Below are 18285 nucleotides of genomic sequence, written 5' to 3' on the forward strand. Positions count from 1 at the left end.
AATTAGAAAAAATAAGTGAGCATTCTGAATTGTCAGTCCTTTACTTCAGTGTTTAAACTCAATCCCAGAAGAATGAGAACTGCAGAGTACCACTGAATAGGCTGTCTCTTTAGGGACAAGAGTACCATGAACAGAGAATTTAAAGATAATCGAGCAGTACTGAATTTTGAACAGGTTTTGGAATAAAAGCATTGACTCTATGGTGTACTTTTTGATTTTATATATCTGCTTATTTTTTTGTTCTTTTGTTTATTTTTATAGTTTTGTTTCATAATCAAAAACATTCACTGAACCACAGTTCTGTAGTATATATTTATAATATTGAATAATTACTATTAGTGTTTAAGTAGTTAGACCCCCTATCTCTGACAATGGCCCTGTTCCTTCTAACTCTTTTGTTTGTGTTTTTATTACTGTTTGTGCTACTGGGGTCAGTCCCAGTGTTGAGCTAGTGAGTGAGTGAATGTTCGAGCGCTTTGCCACAGCACAGGCCTCCCGCTCCTTCCCTTCCCACAGCACAGGCCTCCCGCTCCTTCCCTTCCCACAGCACAGGCCTCCCGCTCCTTTCACTGCACTACTTCAGCCTTCAGATACCAGGGAAAGAGTGCTGTAATGCCATCTCCGAGAGTGCTGTAATGCTATCTCCAAGAGTGCTGTAATGCTATCTCCGAGGCTCATTATGGCATTACCCCTCATTAGAGCCGATGGTATGTACTGTTTTCCTTAATAACTATTATGATGATCATGAACTTTAGAATTAAATTCCAACAAGCATACATAGGACAGCCATGTAGTTGTGATAAGTACAATTAAGACAATTGCAGTTGCTAACGTGTAATTACCTATCAGCTTTATGAAGGCTGGGGTTTGTTTTTTCTTACTACATTTCCACAGCCCATTTTATAATTGTTTCTTCATTTAAAATTCTTTCTTTTGAGAAGGGTTCTCAGTGTGTGGTCTAGACTGGCCTTGAGCTTTGAATCTACCCGCTGGCTGGTTCCCCCTCCCCCAAAGTGCTAGGATCTCAAGTGCATGTCAGCACAGCAGCTACCAAATCAACAGAAGCCACCTTACCATCAAGCCTCCCAAATCCCTTTCTGTAGTTTTCCCACGTTTCGTTGAAGTTTTGTGATCCATCTTTCCGGTGTTGAATTAATATCCATGGACTGCCTAGAGAGTGTGAACGAATATGGTCATGTTTAGTAGATGAAGGTGGAAGGAAAAATAACCGTGTTTTGAGTTTGATTTTAACTTTGGCTTTGTGAGTTGATTTATTAATTTTGTACTATACAGTTACTATGGTCCCAGATTTGCATGAATAACCATGTTCTGTGGATTGATACCAGACTTAGTTTTGGGAATAGGTAGGATCTTGAGCTCACTCCAACCCATTCTTGTTTAGGTGGCTTTACCTGATTGGGTCTCACAGTAGACACTGAACACTTGAGAGTTGCTTGGTCTAATAGTGTACACGCCACTTGAATGTTCCCCTCTGTTATAAACGGCAGAGCAGTCAGCAGGAAGGTCTGGAATTCACAGACATTATTAGTAACATTTAGGGACAGAAGTGTTTTTGGAACTGGCAGTCTTACAGCTTCCTGAAATTGATATGAACGTTCCGTAATATTTATGCTAAAGCATGTTTATTGGGTGAGAAGCTGTCCAAATAACATCAAGAGGAAATGTAGAACATGAGCACGTCCCAAAGCATTACCTTGTTAGGCATAGTGAGTGCTGAGGGGCAGAAGCTCAGAGCAGCAGCAGTGTGGGAACTGACTACAGGAAGGGTGCTGGTAGGCAGTTCTGCAGGGTGAGCGACAGGGACAAAACAAGACACAGAACTGTGGGGAATGCAGCACTTCCCAGCAGTTTGGCTGGAAATAGTGATTTTTGTTCCCTGGAACTTTTATTTTACCTGTAAAAGATTTTATGCAGATAGGAAAATAGAATTCTTGAGAACTCCATGATTTTCTGGGTTTTAGAAGTGCATGATTTTTTTTTTAAAGATTTATTTATTTAATGTATGTGTGTACACTGTAGCTATCTTCAGACACCAAATCTCATTACAGATGGTTGTGAGCCACCATGTTGTTGCTGGGAATTGAACTCAGGACCTCTGGGAGAGCAGTCAGTGCTCTTAACCACTGAGCCATCTCTCTAGCCCACATGATTTCTTTATACACATGAGTAAACCTTGTTTATTGCTTTAGAAAGTAATTTTTAAATAGATTTTTTTGGTCATTTCATATATATATGAAAGGGGAATATATATATTCCCCTTTCCTCCCAGTCTCACCTTAGCTCAGGCTAACCTGGAACTAACTCTGTAATTAGGCTGGTCTTGAACTCACGTTGGTTCTTCTACCTTACCCTCTAGTGCTGGGATTACAGGGATGAGCCACCATGCCCTGACTAGAAGTAATTTTTAAATATGACCTTTATTGTTTTCCATGTGTCTTATAAGCATGGGCTTATTCCTTTTCTACACCTGTAGTATCATTTTATTTCTATGAAATTAATAATTATTCCATGTTTTTATATCAGCTTCATATCTTAAGAATGTCATTTATGATGCTGAAATGTAAAAACAGAAAGAAAGGAGAGAGAGAAAGACAGACAACAAGCCAGGATGCAATTATAGTGACATTTTGTGATAGTATTTGGTATGTGTGGCTTTTCACTCTTATCTAGATCACATCAGGTCTTCAGAATAGGGGATCTTGTAAAGAAAACTGGCTGAATTATCTCACCATCTTGTTCTCTATTTTTTGTTTTGTTCAGATGAAGAGGGGGAATAGTTCTTGGTGCTCTTGGTTTAGAAGAAAGGGAATTTTCCATGGGTTCTTGAACACCAGTCTTTCTGAGCTGAGAAAAAAAATATAAATCAGTTTTTAAAGTGCTGTTGTAAATATAATTGGGGAATGCTGGGTAAGTATATCAGAAGTACACTGCAGCAGCAGAGAGCTTGCTGAGCATGGTAAGAGCCCTGACCCTGGTTCTGCAAGCAAAGAGGAGTAAACTATGCTTCTCAACACGGACAGGCATTCCATTCTTGAAATAGTTAATCAAGAGCATTGTTTAATGAATAACAAGATTAAAAGTACAAAGTAGAAAAAACAAGAGAGACATTGTTTAAAGGGAAGAGAACCAGTAAGGATATATGCTTTGCTTAAAATATATGAATATATTCTATTTTCAGCGTATGGATTACAATCTTAGCTAACTTTATATTAACTTGTGTTTGCTGAATATGCTGTTGCAATGGTCAGTTCATACAATGTGTTTATAGAGTATTCTGTATGAAGAATATACAGTATTCTGTATAAAGGGTTTTAGTAATTAAAGTAATAGAAAAACAGTGGTGGCTTCACAGATCTTTTAGTTTAATTCAGGGAAAGCCAAGAAATAGCTTCTGTTTATGATAAATATAAATTGTGTAGTGGAAAACAATATAGTGGCTTTGGGGGAGACTATTTTTTGTTTATTGGCCTAGGACAACTTTATTGAGCATTTTGTTTTTGATAAACGTATATTGGAAGTCCAGATACTAGGGGAAGAACCAGGATGCTAGACAGAGGCTACATAGTCAGAGGCCTTGGGGAGCAGCCTGTCTGATGGAGTTGAGGAACACAGGGGAGCTAGTGAGATAACGAAGGCCAGGCCTTTGCCGGTCCTGAGAGTGGCTCTGAGCAAGTTAGGAAGCCATGCAGAGGCTTTGAGCAGAGCAGACTCATGACCTGATATAAAATTGAATAAGATCACATCAACGGAATCAGCTATGGATCCCCTTTCCTCGCAGTTCCACGAGACAGACTGCTGTTTTCTTGGGAGCATGCGTGAAGAAGCTGCATGGCATAGGTTAGATGCTTAGCTGTTGAGAAAGTTTTGCAGGCAGATGGTTGGTTGGGAAGTGCTGTCTTAGCCCACGTTTACATCCACTGCTGCAGCAGTCTGAGCAGCATTAGCTTGCTTACCTGGTTTTCTATCTCTTTTATCTGAATGTGCTGTTGACTCAGTTGTTTGTATTGCTCCTCCACGCTCTGGAGGAGCTCCCTTATGCTGGTATCTTGCTGTTCTACAAAGCTCTGCAAACACATTGTAGGTTTTTAAAAAAATATATCTTGTCTTTTTGTTCATATTTGTATTTACCTGTACCAGTCATCTAATTTTTAAAGTAGCAGTGGGCTAGAAAAATGAACATTGGCTGCCATTGTTCTATGCTTTTTTCAAATAATAAACACTTTTTTAACTGTATTTAAAAACTGCCATATGTAAACTTTATGAATTTTATTTAAAGTAAAAGTAACAATGTTTCAAAGGAATTAAAATATGCCATTTACTATATTAATCTATTTTTGTTTTTGGAAGAATAGTTTTTAATTTAATTAAAAAAATGTTTACCTAGTAATTATCAGTAACATAATAGTTGAATGTTACAAAGTTATTTAATTGTATGAAATATAAATTTTAGCTCTTTTCAAATATAATGCTAGGGAAGAAAAACATGAACTGAAGTTCCAGTGGATAATTTTATTTCTTGAAAAATTATTTCTTGGAAAAAAATAAGTATGTTAATCTAGCAGAGTATTTAAAATAGTGTGTCTTAAAACTTATTTTAAAAAGTTCACATTGAAAGCAATCAGAGTGCTCGCTTCGGCAGCACATAGACTAAAATTGGAACGATACAGAGAAGATTAGCGTGGCCCCTGCGCAAGGATGACACGCAAATTCGTGAAGCGTTCCATATTTTTTGTACTACCTGAAGACCCAGCTATTTCACTACTGGGCATATACCCCAAAGATGCTCCAGCATACAATAAGGACACAAGCTCCACCATGTTCACAGCAATGTATTTATAATAGTCAGAAGCTGGAAAGAACCCAGATGTCCTTCAACAGAGGAATGAATACAGAAATTGTGGTACATTTACACAATGTAGTACTACTCAGCTGTGAGAAACAATGACTTCATGAAATTCTTAGGCAAACGGATGGAACTTGAAAATACCATCCTGAGTGAGGAAACCCAGTCACAAAAGTACACACACGTGGCATGCCCTCACTGATAAGTGGATACTAGCCCCCAAAAGCTCTGAATACCCAAGAAACAACTCACAGACCTTATGAAGCTCAAAAAGAAGGAGGGCCAAAAAGTGAAAGCCTCAGTCCTTCTGAGAAGGGAGAACAAAACACTCATGGGAGGAGGTACAGGATCAAGTGGAAGGACAGGGAAAGAAAGAAAAAGAAAAAAGAAAGACAATCAGAATAATTTCTACTTACTTTAAGTGATATTACTTCTGGGTGCTCCTGAGCCCCAGGTGGGTTTTGAATTAAGTTGGTGAGCTGCTCCTCCAAATCCCTGACCTTGTGTTGAAGCGCTGTCTTCTCTTCCATTAGACTTTCTAGTTTTGAGTTCAGTTCGAGTGACATATTCTTCACTTCTTCATTTTTAACTTGTAGTTTAGATGTGGTTCTTCTTAGCTCCTTTTCCTCCTCTTTGATTTCATTGGTTTGAAGTGATAGGTCATAAAAAGACTGATCAAATATGTTGAGCTTCTGGAATATGTCATTAATTTGTCCCTTAGTCTTATGGACAAAATCTTTAAGACCGTGACCCAGCTGCAGGAGGCCATTGGCTAAAATTTTGACATCATCCAACATAGCAAATCTTGATTTTGGCTCTGAAGGTACAGAATCAAATGATGAAAGGTCTGGATCAACTCTGCTCGAAATTACTAGAGGAACAACAAAAAGGAATAGCTTAATTGTGTGCATTTTTTTTTTTTTTTTTGGTCTCAATTATTCAATTTCAAGCAATTTGGAACTTCTTTCTCCTGTAAGGGGACCAGGACCTCTTGACTTTATATACACGGCTGTTTGCTTTATATACACGGCTGTTTGCTGCAACACAAGGTTGGCAGGTGAACAGAGTTAACCATTAAGCTGTGCTAACTTGTACGAACGTAACCCTCCCTCATGGTGAGTTAGATCAATGGCAACTGAAATCAAGGAAAGGAGCCACTAACAGGAGGTAATTTTAAAAATTGTTATTTAGTTAAATTTGCTGTACTGACAATTCCACTGTTTTAAAAGTTCATTTTAATTTTTTCTTACTTTATGAGAGGTTTACAAATAAACCTTAATTTTTGATTGATTAGGTTTGCTATTAAAACTGAGGAAAAATTAAGTATCTATACCTCTGGTTGTAGTTTGTTTATCCTGTAAACAGCCACCATTTCCGTTTCCTGTGAAGCCTTTCCACGTTCTTGAGGTAGTGCTGGCTTCTCCCTGCTGTAGCTCATGTGCTGTAGTCTGTGTGAGCCAGCACATAACTGTACACTTACCATTTGTCACCAGAACTTCACGTCTTAGCCATTCTTGTATGTTACCACGAAATTCCCAACATAGTGTCAGTAAAGTTCTTTTCCCCCTTTCCATGGTTTTCATGTCTATAGTCATAGACATACACATATCTATGTGTGTGTGTGTAGATATATGCACACATACCCGTGAAGTAGCAGTAGACATGTAATCATTTGAATATGAGCTAGAGTTAAATCCCAATGCTTCCAGTAGCAGAGATTTGGCCATCATTTTCTGAAGTTTGTGAGGTCACAATTTTCTTACTATAAATTTTTTAAAAATTAACAAAAGTAAAGATTAATAGTATATTTAAGAGTAGATGTTCCATTGTCCTCAATTGGTGTTAGAAGTAAAAAATACAAGAATTTAAGTTATGGGTGGCTATCCTTAGTATTACTACAAAGCATTTGAGGAAATTAACATGATACAATTTCTAGGAGTGGCTTCTGGGATCACACTGTTGTCTGGTTCTAAAAGATAGCTATTTTGGCCTTAAACAGTTTTTTAATTTCCCCATTCATCAGTTTCCTTATTTATTGGGATAACTGCACTGTGTAATTTATAGCTGTTTTGTTTTGTTTTAAGATAGTCCTGTCATGTAGCCCAGGCTGACTCAGATTTGTGGTGATTCTCCTGCTCTAGTGCCGGGATTCTGGGCGTTTACCACCATGTGCTGGGATCAAGTCCATAGCTTAAATTATTTTATGTGTATGGGTGTTTTGCCTTCGTGTGTGTGTGTGGGGTTGTGAGCCACCATGTAGGTACTGGAAATCAGACTCTCAGGTCTTTTAGAGAGTAGCTTGTGCTTATATCTGCTGAACATTTCTCTAACTCTCACGTGTATGGCTAGCCTTTTTTTTTTTTTTTTTTTTTTTGCAAAGAATAAAAATCAATATAAAATGTTTTAAATTGTTAGGCAAAATTTCACAAACTGGACTATTTCTAAAATTCAGTTCATAGAAATTACCATTCCTATCATAAAATGGAGGTTCTCTGTTGATTGATTAAGTATTATAGGTTTGACTGTAATGGTTTCTTTAGAGAGAAAAAGTTAAGTTTCGGTTGTAAGCAGGATTCTAGAGCAGGACCATTTGAACTGGAATCTCAACCTGCTTTTCTTCAGATCTCCACCCTCAGTCACCTTACTTACTTTCTGTTTCTTCTTATGTCCAGTGGAGATAATAATTTATTTAGGGTTGTGAAAAGATTAAAGTTCCTATTTTCAAATCACTATAAGCTTTCTTGCTGTCTAATAGGCACTATATGTTGTGTATCAGCTATCTCTTGTAATTAGAAACAATATGGTTACACTCATAGAATTCATTGGTGAAGATGGAAGTTAAGATTATGTAGACATTGACATTTTCTGATATTTAGGTTTTAATCTGTTTGTTCTCTTGAATTTTTGTTAGGCATTGTATCTTGTGATTAGCTTATATATGTGTGTGTACTTTCTCTTTTTGGGATATGTATGTGGGTGGTAGTGGGCCTTGAATCTAGAACCTCCGTGTATAAGGCAAGCACTTTCCCACTGAACCATTCTGCAACCCACCCTGTGTACATTTCCTTAAGTGAGCATTACAGAATTATATAAATACTTTTGGCTGAAATAATGAGCAAACATGTCCATATAATCCACTCATAAATACAAAACAAGTCAGTGTCATAGTAAAGTCCTGAGCTAGAGTGACAGCAATTCTCTGTTCTCAGGGGACAGCCCATGAGCCTTGGTCATGCAGGGCACATTTCGAAACTTTTCTTAACCAAGCTGTCTGCTTTTGGTGTTTAAACTGTTGACCTTGGAATTCTGTCCGCCTAGTTATGGTACATGATGAGCCAATCTCTCTGCTCTGTTACACTATACATTTTCCGTAATGATTACTAATTTATTAATTTGTTTTTAATGGAATAACATTAGATTTTATTTCCGAAATTCCAGTATCAAGTGCTATGAAGAGGGGACCCGCTTTTTAAAAGAAGTTAATTTTATCTTATGTGCATGAGTGTTTTACTTGCATGTGTGTCTGTGCAGATGGGCATCGGATTCTATAGGACTGAGTTAGAAACTGCTGTGAGCTGACATGTGGGTGCTAGGAATCAAACCCAGGTTCTCAGGAAGAACAGCCAGTGCCCTTAACTGCTGAGATTTTTCATTTTCTTTTTAAATATATTTTCTTTATATCTCAATTGCTGTTCCTCTTTATAGTCCCCCAGCAACCCCTCCCCACGTCCCTTTCCTTCTCCTGTGAGAGAATGGGACCCTCTCTGAATACCCAAGTCTGGCACATCACGTGAGTCTCTTTAGGGCTAGATGCTTTCTACTCTCACTGAGGCCAGAGAAAACAGCGAGTTATGGGAATGGGTTCCATAGACAGGAGACAGCTTTTGGGATGGGCCCTGCTCCTGCTGTTTCTGACTGAGCTACACATCTGCTGCATATATGCAGGGGCCTAGGTCCAGCCCAAATATGTTCTTTGGTGGGTGGTTCAGTCTCTGAGAGCCCCCAAGGGTCCAGGTTAGTTGACTCTGTTGGTCTTCCTGTGAAGATCTGTCCCCTTTGGGGCCCCCAATCCTTTCCCCAACTCTTCCGTAAGAGTCCACAAGCTCCATCCACTGCTTGTCTGTGGGTGTCTGAATCTCTGAGTCAGCTGCTGGGTGGAGCCTTTCAGAGAACAGCCATGTCTGCAAGCGTAACAGTATCACTAATAGTGTTAGGGACTGGTGCTTGCCCATGGGATGGGTCTCAAGTTGGGCTGGGTATTGGTAGACCATTCCTTCCGTCTCTGCTCTATCCCCTGTCCCTGCATTTCTTGCAGGCAGGTTAAATTTGGGGTTGAAAGTTTTGTCGGTGGGTTGGTGTCTCTATTGCTCCACTGGGATTCTTACCTGTTTATAACAGGTGGCCTCTTCAGGTTCTCTATCCCCACTGCTGATTGTCAGCTAAGGTCACTCCCATTGGTTCTTGGGAGCCTCTCCCATCCCAGGTCTCTGGCTTATACTGGAGATGCCCCTGCCACCAACCCCAGCAGCTGCAGATTCCATTCCTTCTCAGGGCCATCTGGCCATCCCCTCTGTGTAACTGTCATTTTAACCCTTTACTCATGTGCTTTTGGTTAACTCATTTCTCTTTTTTATATTGACAGCGGGAACTATTAAATCATGTAGGATGTACAGTTATGAACTATAAAGACTCCTGATACATGCAGGGTAGAATATAATTGTTTTATAATAACTACCTGGCTATTGTATCTTTTTTATTATAATATGCATACATATATTTATATGTACCTGTGTGTACATGTTTATATAAGTTGGTATCCAGCTTGATTTTTGAGACAGGATTTTATGCTGAGCCTAAAGCTCAAATGACTAGCCTAGACTGGATGTTGAGCAGGGCCTGGGGGCTCCTGTGTGCCCACCAGTGCTGGCATTACTGTGTGTCTTCAGCTTCTGTGTCAGTTCAGGGCCTCCTTGTTTGCATGGCCAGTACTTCTCTAATGAGCTATTACTGTGGTTTCTACAATATAGTTTTGAATTATAATGTGGCATATTGGTCCTCATAAGTTCTTGATCAGAATCATACCAAAAACACATCTGGGAAGTTTGTTTTGTTTGTATCTGCTTGGAGGAGCTAAAACGAATCAGAAGTGGTGTTTAAATTTTTGGTAATGTTTTAGTTCATATTTAATTCTCAGAAGCCTCTTATAGAAGAAAGAGAATGTTTGGAGTCTGGTTTATGATCTGTCTTCAGCTTTCGTGTTTAATTCACATATGAAACTTTCTGGATTTTAGTTCATTTGTAAAATCAGGAATATTTGATTGCTTTGTAGTTGAATATTGCTCTAAGGACCAAGTACGTGAAAATACTCAGCACAGGTACTGGCAAATAGTAATTGAATACTTTCTCATTTGTCTCTTTTGTGATATTTAGTGAAAGACATACAATATTCTTATATATATGTGTGTGTGTGTGTGTATATCTAATCTATCTATCTATCTATCTATCTATCTATCTATCTATCTATCTATCCATCTATCTATCTATCTACATTAGCGCTTATACCCACAATATTCTTTGATATGCATTCACTGTTATACTTCTTGGTTTTACAGAAATCTTCTCTATATTTACCCGCAAAGTCTTAATTTTGCCAACCGTCAAGGTTCTGCCAGAAACATCACAGTGAAAGTCCAGTTTATGTATGGGGAAGACCCGAGTAATGCAATGCCGGTAAGAGCTGCTCTTCACTGTTCCTCTCCTACGCTTTATTCACAGATGAGTTTTCCTTTGTTTGTATCACTGATTGGAAGCTCTAAACTGCAATTTAATGTATTCATTTAAACCATATTTCTGACTGCATCACTTCCTGAGTGGATAGTCACATGCTTAATTCTAGTTATTCATGAGTACTTGGCATATGTGCAGCACTCCTAGAGATACAAAGGTGAATAAGTCTTGTAATCTAGAGAACACAATATAGTGAGAGACTAACTTACATCTGTCCAGGAACTCTCTCCAATAGTAGGAGGCTTTGCTTTACATTTGGCACTGTGATTCTGATTTTCCTCAGCCCCCAGTTAGTAGAATGGCAGGAGAGGACGGTGGGAGTTGATGCTCTCTGCAGATGGGTCCTAGAGACTAATTCTGGGTACATATTAGATATGTCTCAGGAGTTGTTAAAACACCCAATGCCCAGGCTGAATCTTGCCGGAACTCACTCATCTCTGTGGCTCTAAACTAAGTAGCAATTAAAAAAAAAAAAGTTGAGAATTGTGATGTACTTTATGAAAGACTGACAGAGTCAACCAGAACTGTGTTCAGAGGTGGGAAAGAGGAGCAAGGGCGTGCAGGACCGTCCCTAAGTCATAGTGAATAAGGTAGAAGTCTGGTGGCTAGCCTGAGGTAATGCTTCACCACTGCACTGCTTGTGCCAATGAGTTCAAGTTCTGGGGCACGTGAGATTTTGGGGTAACTGAAGTTGGAGACAGAGAATACACATATGCTAGGTAAATGATTTAGCCTCAGACAGTGCCAATGTAATGAAATGCTTAGCTGAGCATGGCTTTTCAGATCTCTTTTGACCAGGTTCTTTAGGCCTTTCTACTCCCCAGGGAAGATGTTTTTCTTTCCTGTTGCCACACTTGTGTTCACATGTGACTCTCCTTGACACCAGTGACCACAAATTATTCATCTTTGTATTTCTGCAGCTGTTTCAGAACTTAGCATGTAACATGTTGAGTTGAATAAATATTTGCTGAATAAACATGGGATTTATTTCTGAGGCTTGAAACTAGTATTTTGTTCTTTACTAGATTCTCATTTTGGCTAAATGAATAAACATTCTATTTTGGTTGATAATATATTGTCAAAGCGGATGCTGTATACGAATTGCCATGTAGTTTTGAGCTTTATGGAAGATGTTGTGTATGTCAAAGAATGTTGCATTGTTTACTTTCCAGAATCTTCCATGTCTTAGTACATTCCTGTGTGTTTCACACAGCACTGGGCATATCCCATCCGCACAGGCAGCTAGAGCCACCCTCTTTGGTGTTGGAACAGAGTTTTCTCACTTTTTACACAATATGCTTGCCTGCTTGTTTATTATATGCATTAGATTGTGCGCTCCTTGAGGGCAGGGCTGTGTCTCACACTCATCTGTATTTGATGCTGTCATAGTGCCTGGCACTAAGTGCTCAACCATGCTGCTGAGAGACAGACCACATGTCTGATGACCAAAACTGAACACACTTGCATAGATAAATATTTTACTTTGTGAAAAGAGATAGTTTCTAAAAAAAAAAAGTTGTTGTGTTCCTTTCACTTGTGTATTATTATTTACATTAGAATATAATGCTTTTATGTTAGTGTAAATGGCAGCTATGAAAAAATTTATTCATGAGCCAAATGCATTTGTTTATGTTTTAGACTATGACTATTCTAGAGTTCTCCATATAATTTTTTGATTATATAATTGTCAGTAAGACAAAATTGTAACATTTGTAATTATGGTACAGAAATAAGAATCTTCAAAATCATGTTAAAGTGACTAGGTGTGGAGGTGCTTTCATTTAATTCCAGTACTGGGGGGATGCTGATACAGGGAGATGAGGATTTAAAACCAGCCTGGACTACATACTGAATTCATGTCCAACCTGGGCTACATTGTGGAGAGCTACCCCAAATTGAAATAAGAACAAAAATAAACAAACAGAAGCACAGTAAAGCATTTGAAAATTGATTAAATAGAGCCCATCAAAGGGAGCACACGTCACTGCGCTTTCTACTCATTTAAAATAGAATCACCTACTTGAAAGTTTAGAAAGAGAAACAGATGTCAATCACTTCCTTTACAAAAGGAATAACCTGAATTGTTACAGTCTGATGACCCAGGTGTGCTGACATGTGTAAAGATGGCTGCCAGGGTTACAGTGTTAAGTAGTGGCATTTCTAAACTGGGCTGTCATAGTAGTTACAACAGTGATGACAGTGACATCAGTCTCCAACCATGCTGCTGGTTCAATTTCGTGTAACTACTGTACATTTTTATAAGTGGTGGATTTTAAAACTAACACAAGTGCGTAAGTCTGAACTGGAGCACCTCCAGGATGAGGTGACTCGCAGGTGAATGGGAAGTAAAAGAGAAGCGGCGTAACGCACAGTAGCTCTTTGTATCAGTTTTGAACAGTCGCTATCTGACTTTCAGAACGACTCGTGTTGTAGTAAAGCCACCACGTTGTAGTGATGCCACCATGCTGGGGTCATTTTCTTACTTAAGTTTAAAGTGACATGTTATTCCCTGAATGTTCACTTTGTTTAAGAAAAAGGAAAGAGGGCTGAAGATATAGATCAGTTGCTAGAGACATGCTCCGGGTTCGTAAAACTAGGCATGGTGGCACATGCCTATAGTCCCAGCATTAGAGTCAAGGCAGTCCTCAACTACACGTGAAGTGCAAGGCCACTTTGATTACATGAAACCCTGTCTCAAAAAAGCAGGGAAGGGGAAGAAGACAAAAATGTATATTACTCAGTAAATAGAAATATAATTGTAGAAGCTTTCTGAATGGTTGAATGTCAGATTGATCTATCATTGAGAAGTACTTAAGCAGTTGAGCTTTTAAAGATCATAAGTAGGCACATTGTTCTTCACTGGGCTGATTTTGCCCATTTTCTCAAGTAGTTATTAAAGCATACAATTCTTACATAGATGTGAACCATCCAGCATTTATTACAACCAAGTTTCAACATGCTGTTATTTGTTACAGGTAATCTTTGGTAAATCTAGCTGTTCAGAATTTTCAAAGGAAGCCTATACAGCCGTAGTATATCATAACAGGTACTGAATTAAACTGTTTCTTTCAAAGTTACTCACTTCTTAGTGGCATTGTTAGCACTCACATTAGCATGTTTACCAAATGCTTTGCTGCACTGAACGTGCCAAGTTCATGACTGCCATCAGAACGAGGTTTCCGTCTGTAGATGCAGCTCTTCTCTGTAGACATGTCGGACGCCAGGCTTTAGACAAGAGCATCTTAAAGTCTGTCTCTTCCTGCATAGCCAGTGGTTAGTGTTGGGACCTCTGGCCCTTTGATCTTTGTCCGATTTTCCTTAGATACCTCCTCATTTTGTTGAAATCTGCTCTGCTCAAGCTCCTTGCAGGGTTGATGTGTTTACCATCCCATGATCGAGTGATTTAGTAGCTTTTCAGGGTTAGTTCTGTGAGAAATTGTTGACCTTGTCTAGCTTTTATTTTCTTCTCTTTGTGTGCGGGAGGGATAGTTACTGAATTTAGTTAAGGGGAAAATCACAAGATTGTCCTATTGGGTGAGCTGTTGCAGAATTGTGTATCACATGTAGGGCTACAGTCATTCCTTTTTCTTCTGTTAGCCCCTCTTTTACAGTCTTCTTGTGATCATTATGGTTTAGTTTTACTTTGTATCTTTTCTCTCATGAACCAGTAACTATGGGATTTCCTGCAGCTTCCAATTTATTCCCTGCATTTCTAGCTTATTGATTATGGTTGTCACATTTGAGATCTGTGATTTCTGTGTTCACTGGATTATCTGCATCCTTTCTGCCTTTCCTCCAGTGGTAGCAATGGCCTCTCTCCTCTTGGTGCGACTTGCTCTCAGTCTCCTTCCACGTCTTCAGAGGATGCTCAGCTCCTGTCTCTTCCATCACAGTTCTTTCTTGGCTTCATCTTTACTTTCAAAGTGAAGCGCATGCTTCTTGTGTAAGGAGCTGGAGCTGCTCCCTGGCTCTGCGGTGCTTTCTGCTCTCCTTTAAATGCCCATCTCTCACCCTTCCTTGGCAGCCGCACTTCAGCTCTGTCTGCCTTTAAGATCTTCTCTCTAGTGATGTCACACAAAACACTACATGTTTGCTCACACTTCTATGTCTGCATCTAATATCTCTCTGCTGCATCACATGAGAACAATTCTATTGTAACGTTTATATGGAACATTCGAAATCATTGGTAGTACCTTTTGTTCTCATGTATCTTTTCATTGCCCGATGAGACACACTGGTTTGCGTGTCCTGTCTTCTTGGTTTCCGTGCTTGTATTTGTAGCACTCTCTGTTTTAATTATGATACTACCATTTTTCTGGTTCAGAATTTGAGATCCTTGACATTTTCCTGTTCTCTGGAATCTAATCAAAATTGTAAATCTTAATATTATCCTTCCTGGTTTTTTTTTTTTTTTTTTTTTTTTTTTTTTTTTTTTTTTGGTCTCCATTTCTTGGACCTTCTGCACACTCTTCAGGCCTGTATCAAATATCATATCAAAGATCATACTGATCTCAAACTGGAAATAGTCTGTTAATTTTGTTCTTGAAGTGTGTTCTCCATCAGGAGCTGACGGACAGTTTGTGTGAAGGACTGGGTAGTATATGGTCTGAGCCTGTGGGGCATACCATCTCTTGCCGACACTAAGCACAGCAGTCAGTGATGGCACACTAATGTGCGATGGCTGTGGACCCTAAAATTTCAACTTCATATCGAGAAATATTATTAGTCAGATTTTTAAAACAACTTAAAAATATGAAACCTATTCCTGATCTCCAGGAATATAAAACTAGGTAGTGTGCTGGGCTTGGCCTGTGAACATTTGCCAACCCTTGTACCTTTTGACATCTCTGTCCAGTTCATATTCCTGCTAAGTTATATAGCTTTAAGGGTAATTGTTGTCTTACTTATCTTTAAAACAACCACAAAAATAAAAATTTAGCCCCAATCTGACAAACTAACATACTGAAATCAGTTATTCTTACAAACACCTATAGTGTGATTTCAGGGAGAAATGAAGAACCCAAATATTGCATAACAGGAAATGTATTTCTATTAAAAAACACTTTTCTAAAAGTTTCTCAGTTTGGCTGGGTCATTATCATTATTGCTTTAATTAGGAGTGGAAATGAAATGCAGTACTGCCTGACATAGCCGATAGATCCAGGCTCTTGTAATTCAGTGACGGATGGTGAGCTTAGGAACAGGACGCTTGCTTTTGAAAATGTTCAGCAGGCACAGGCTCTCGGCTAGCATTAGCTCTTTCTTGTTACCGTATTTAAGGCCTAATTCCACTCACTGTTTCTGTGATCAAATCCAAACCTGCCAAGTTTTGAGGCTTTGAACAAGATGACTGATTGACATCTGAAAAAGAAACTTACCTGGCAGGATGGACAGCCTTCACTTTAAAGGTGGTTGGAACTGGACGGCTTAGCTGTGTTTCCACCGAGTATGATTCTGAAGGATGCCGAGAATGGGAAAGTAGGATACCTCTACGGAGCTCTGTTTTATTTGTCTCTCAAGAAAAATAGCCGCGACTCTATTAAAGTGTTGCCTTGAGACAGCTCCCTTCTGTTGAAAAGAGCATCATGGCCATCAAGCGTGACATTCTTTTATTAGTGCAATCCTTAGGGGCACTTCTATGCTGTGGGACAAGTTCAATTTGCAGACTTTCTCTGATTTTTGTCTTCATTTCCTTGTGTCAGCAGTAGTCTGTTTGTTAACAATGGAACAATTGAAGGAAACTTTCACCTGATTTAATGTTCAGGTGTCTTTAGAGATGCCCCTCCCAAAGGCTGGTTGGATCCCAGCAAAGGAAACTGTTTCTGTATGGTGTGGCTTAAAAGTATATGCCCAAAATATACTTGTTTGACTTCCGTGTAGTGGGTACCAAATTTGGTTTATAAATGTAGTACAGTGTCCAGGATGATGGAGATCTTGTTATCTAGGTGGTAATTATGAATGAATTTTCAAATATTAGGATACCTCAGCTCATTCATAAAAACCTTAGGAATAATTTCAGAAACAATGTTTGCTCCCACATCTAGAAGTAGAAGTTAATTATTTAAAATGAGGATGATGGAAAACATTCCGTGGAGCAGAGAACCAACTATGCATGAACCTAAGTTAATCTTAAGACCAGTCAGATAAGCAAATGCAGCCATTATCCTTTTTAAGCAAATTACTGACTGATGATTTTTTGGTTTTTATTTTGTATGAAGGTCTCCTGATTTTCACGAGGAAGTCAAGGTCAAACTCCCTGCCACGTTAACTGACCATCACCACTTGCTCTTTACTTTTTATCATGTTAGTTGTCAACAGAAACAAAACACTCCTCTTGAAACCCCAGTTGGATATACAGTAAGTCTTTCTGTTGTTGCCTTACGCTTATGTTAAGGAATCGTCTTAAAGTATTGATGGGCTGTAGTGCTCCGTAGATGTTTCCTGTTGTTCCAGTGCTGCCCATGTGATTTAATGGAAAACTGTAAGGTTAAGGGAGCGTCCTCACACCGTTCACTAATGTCCTTCGCCACTTAGTAACTTTCATAAAGGCTTATGTGTTGGTTCTGATTGTTGGGTGTTTTTCTAAGATGCAGTGTAAACATAATAGATTTAATGAGAGAATGATTTGAATGAATTAAAAAAACCCCCATAGACAAGAAATGAAAGCCTTATGGATATTAAAAAAAAAAAAAACACAAAACCGATTATGGTCATATTGCCAAGGTTAACAGTGAAGGTGAGCGTAAGGTGCTGTTACACAACTTTGTTGTAAAATTTATCCTTCAACTTAAATTTATATTTGATTCAATACTTTTGTTTCTTATGTTTACTACAAAATTTATGTTAGCTGCCAGGAAATAAATTATATTTAAACTTAAAGAGATTTATTTATTACATATAAGTGCACTGTTGCTGTCTTCAGACACACCAGAAGAGGGCATCGGATCCCATTATAGATGGTTGTGAGCCACCATGTGGTTGCTGGGATTTGAACTCAGGACCTCTGGAAGAGCAGTCAGTGCTCTTAACCACTGAGCCATCTCTCCAGCCCATATTTAAACTCTTATTTCCAATATTTAAGGCTTTCTCTGTTTAAAGTGAAACTATTGTTTTAAAATTGATTTTGTAGCCTTTTCTAGAACTGATTCTTCCTTGGATAATAAGACCACATATTAAATATTTCATGGTAAAATAGTTAGTTTGGGAATTTTTATGAATTAGTTGTCGTTAGGGAAGTGGAGTACTGAAGACCCATTGTTCCTTAGGTGGCTTCACACGTAGTGCCTGTCGATAGGAGAGAAAGTTGACTTGTGTCACATTCTTAAAGCTGACTGTCCACTCCGTGATTCTGTAACAGACCCATGTCTCCTTTTACTCCCTTTTGTCCCCAGTGGATCCCAATGCTGCAGAATGGCCGGTTGAAGACGGGGCAGTTCTGCCTGCCGGTCTCACTGGAAAAGCCACCGCAGGCTTACTCGGTGCTTTCTCCTGAGGTCAGTGCCTTTCAGCATGTGTAACTCTCCAGACTGAATGAAAAAGATTTCGATCATAAAGATGTTTACCAAACAAATATTTGCTGTTTCTTCTATGTGAATGTACGTAATAGAATGTTTTTCATTGATTATTACAGTTTG

General features: G+C 38.8%; 2 protein-coding genes across 5 annotated transcripts in view; one reads left to right on the forward strand and one right to left on the reverse strand.

Moving 5' to 3' along the window:
* The window catches only part of ANGPTL3 (angiopoietin like 3), a gene marked incomplete at both ends in the record, with an annotated part of 6825 nt that extends 1050 nt beyond the window's left edge, over window positions 1-5775 (reverse strand). Inside the window, 5 exons of the mRNA XM_080921579.1 lie at window positions 1075-1170; window positions 1413-1526; window positions 2751-2865; window positions 3975-4085; window positions 5281-5775. Coding sequence (XP_080777705.1) covers window positions 1075-1170; window positions 1413-1526; window positions 2751-2865; window positions 3975-4085; window positions 5281-5775 — 931 coding nt within the window. The remainder of the gene's footprint in view (window positions 1-1074; window positions 1171-1412; window positions 1527-2750; window positions 2866-3974; window positions 4086-5280) is intronic.
* DOCK7 (dedicator of cytokinesis 7) overlaps window positions 1-18285 on the forward strand; it is a 174791-nt gene that overhangs the window by 68224 nt on the left and 88282 nt on the right. For all 4 annotated transcript variants that reach the window (XM_080921575.1, XM_080921576.1, XM_080921577.1 and 1 more), the window contains exons 15-18: window positions 10477-10594; window positions 13627-13697; window positions 16870-17008; window positions 18043-18144. In XM_080921575.1, coding sequence (XP_080777701.1) covers window positions 10477-10594; window positions 13627-13697; window positions 16870-17008; window positions 18043-18144 — 430 coding nt within the window. The remainder of the gene's footprint in view (window positions 1-10476; window positions 10595-13626; window positions 13698-16869; window positions 17009-18042; window positions 18145-18285) is intronic.

Source organism: Micromys minutus (genome assembly GCF_963924665.1).
Source record: "Micromys minutus genome assembly, chromosome: 9".
NCBI classification, from domain to species: Eukaryota; Metazoa; Chordata; class Mammalia; order Rodentia; family Muridae; genus Micromys; species Micromys minutus.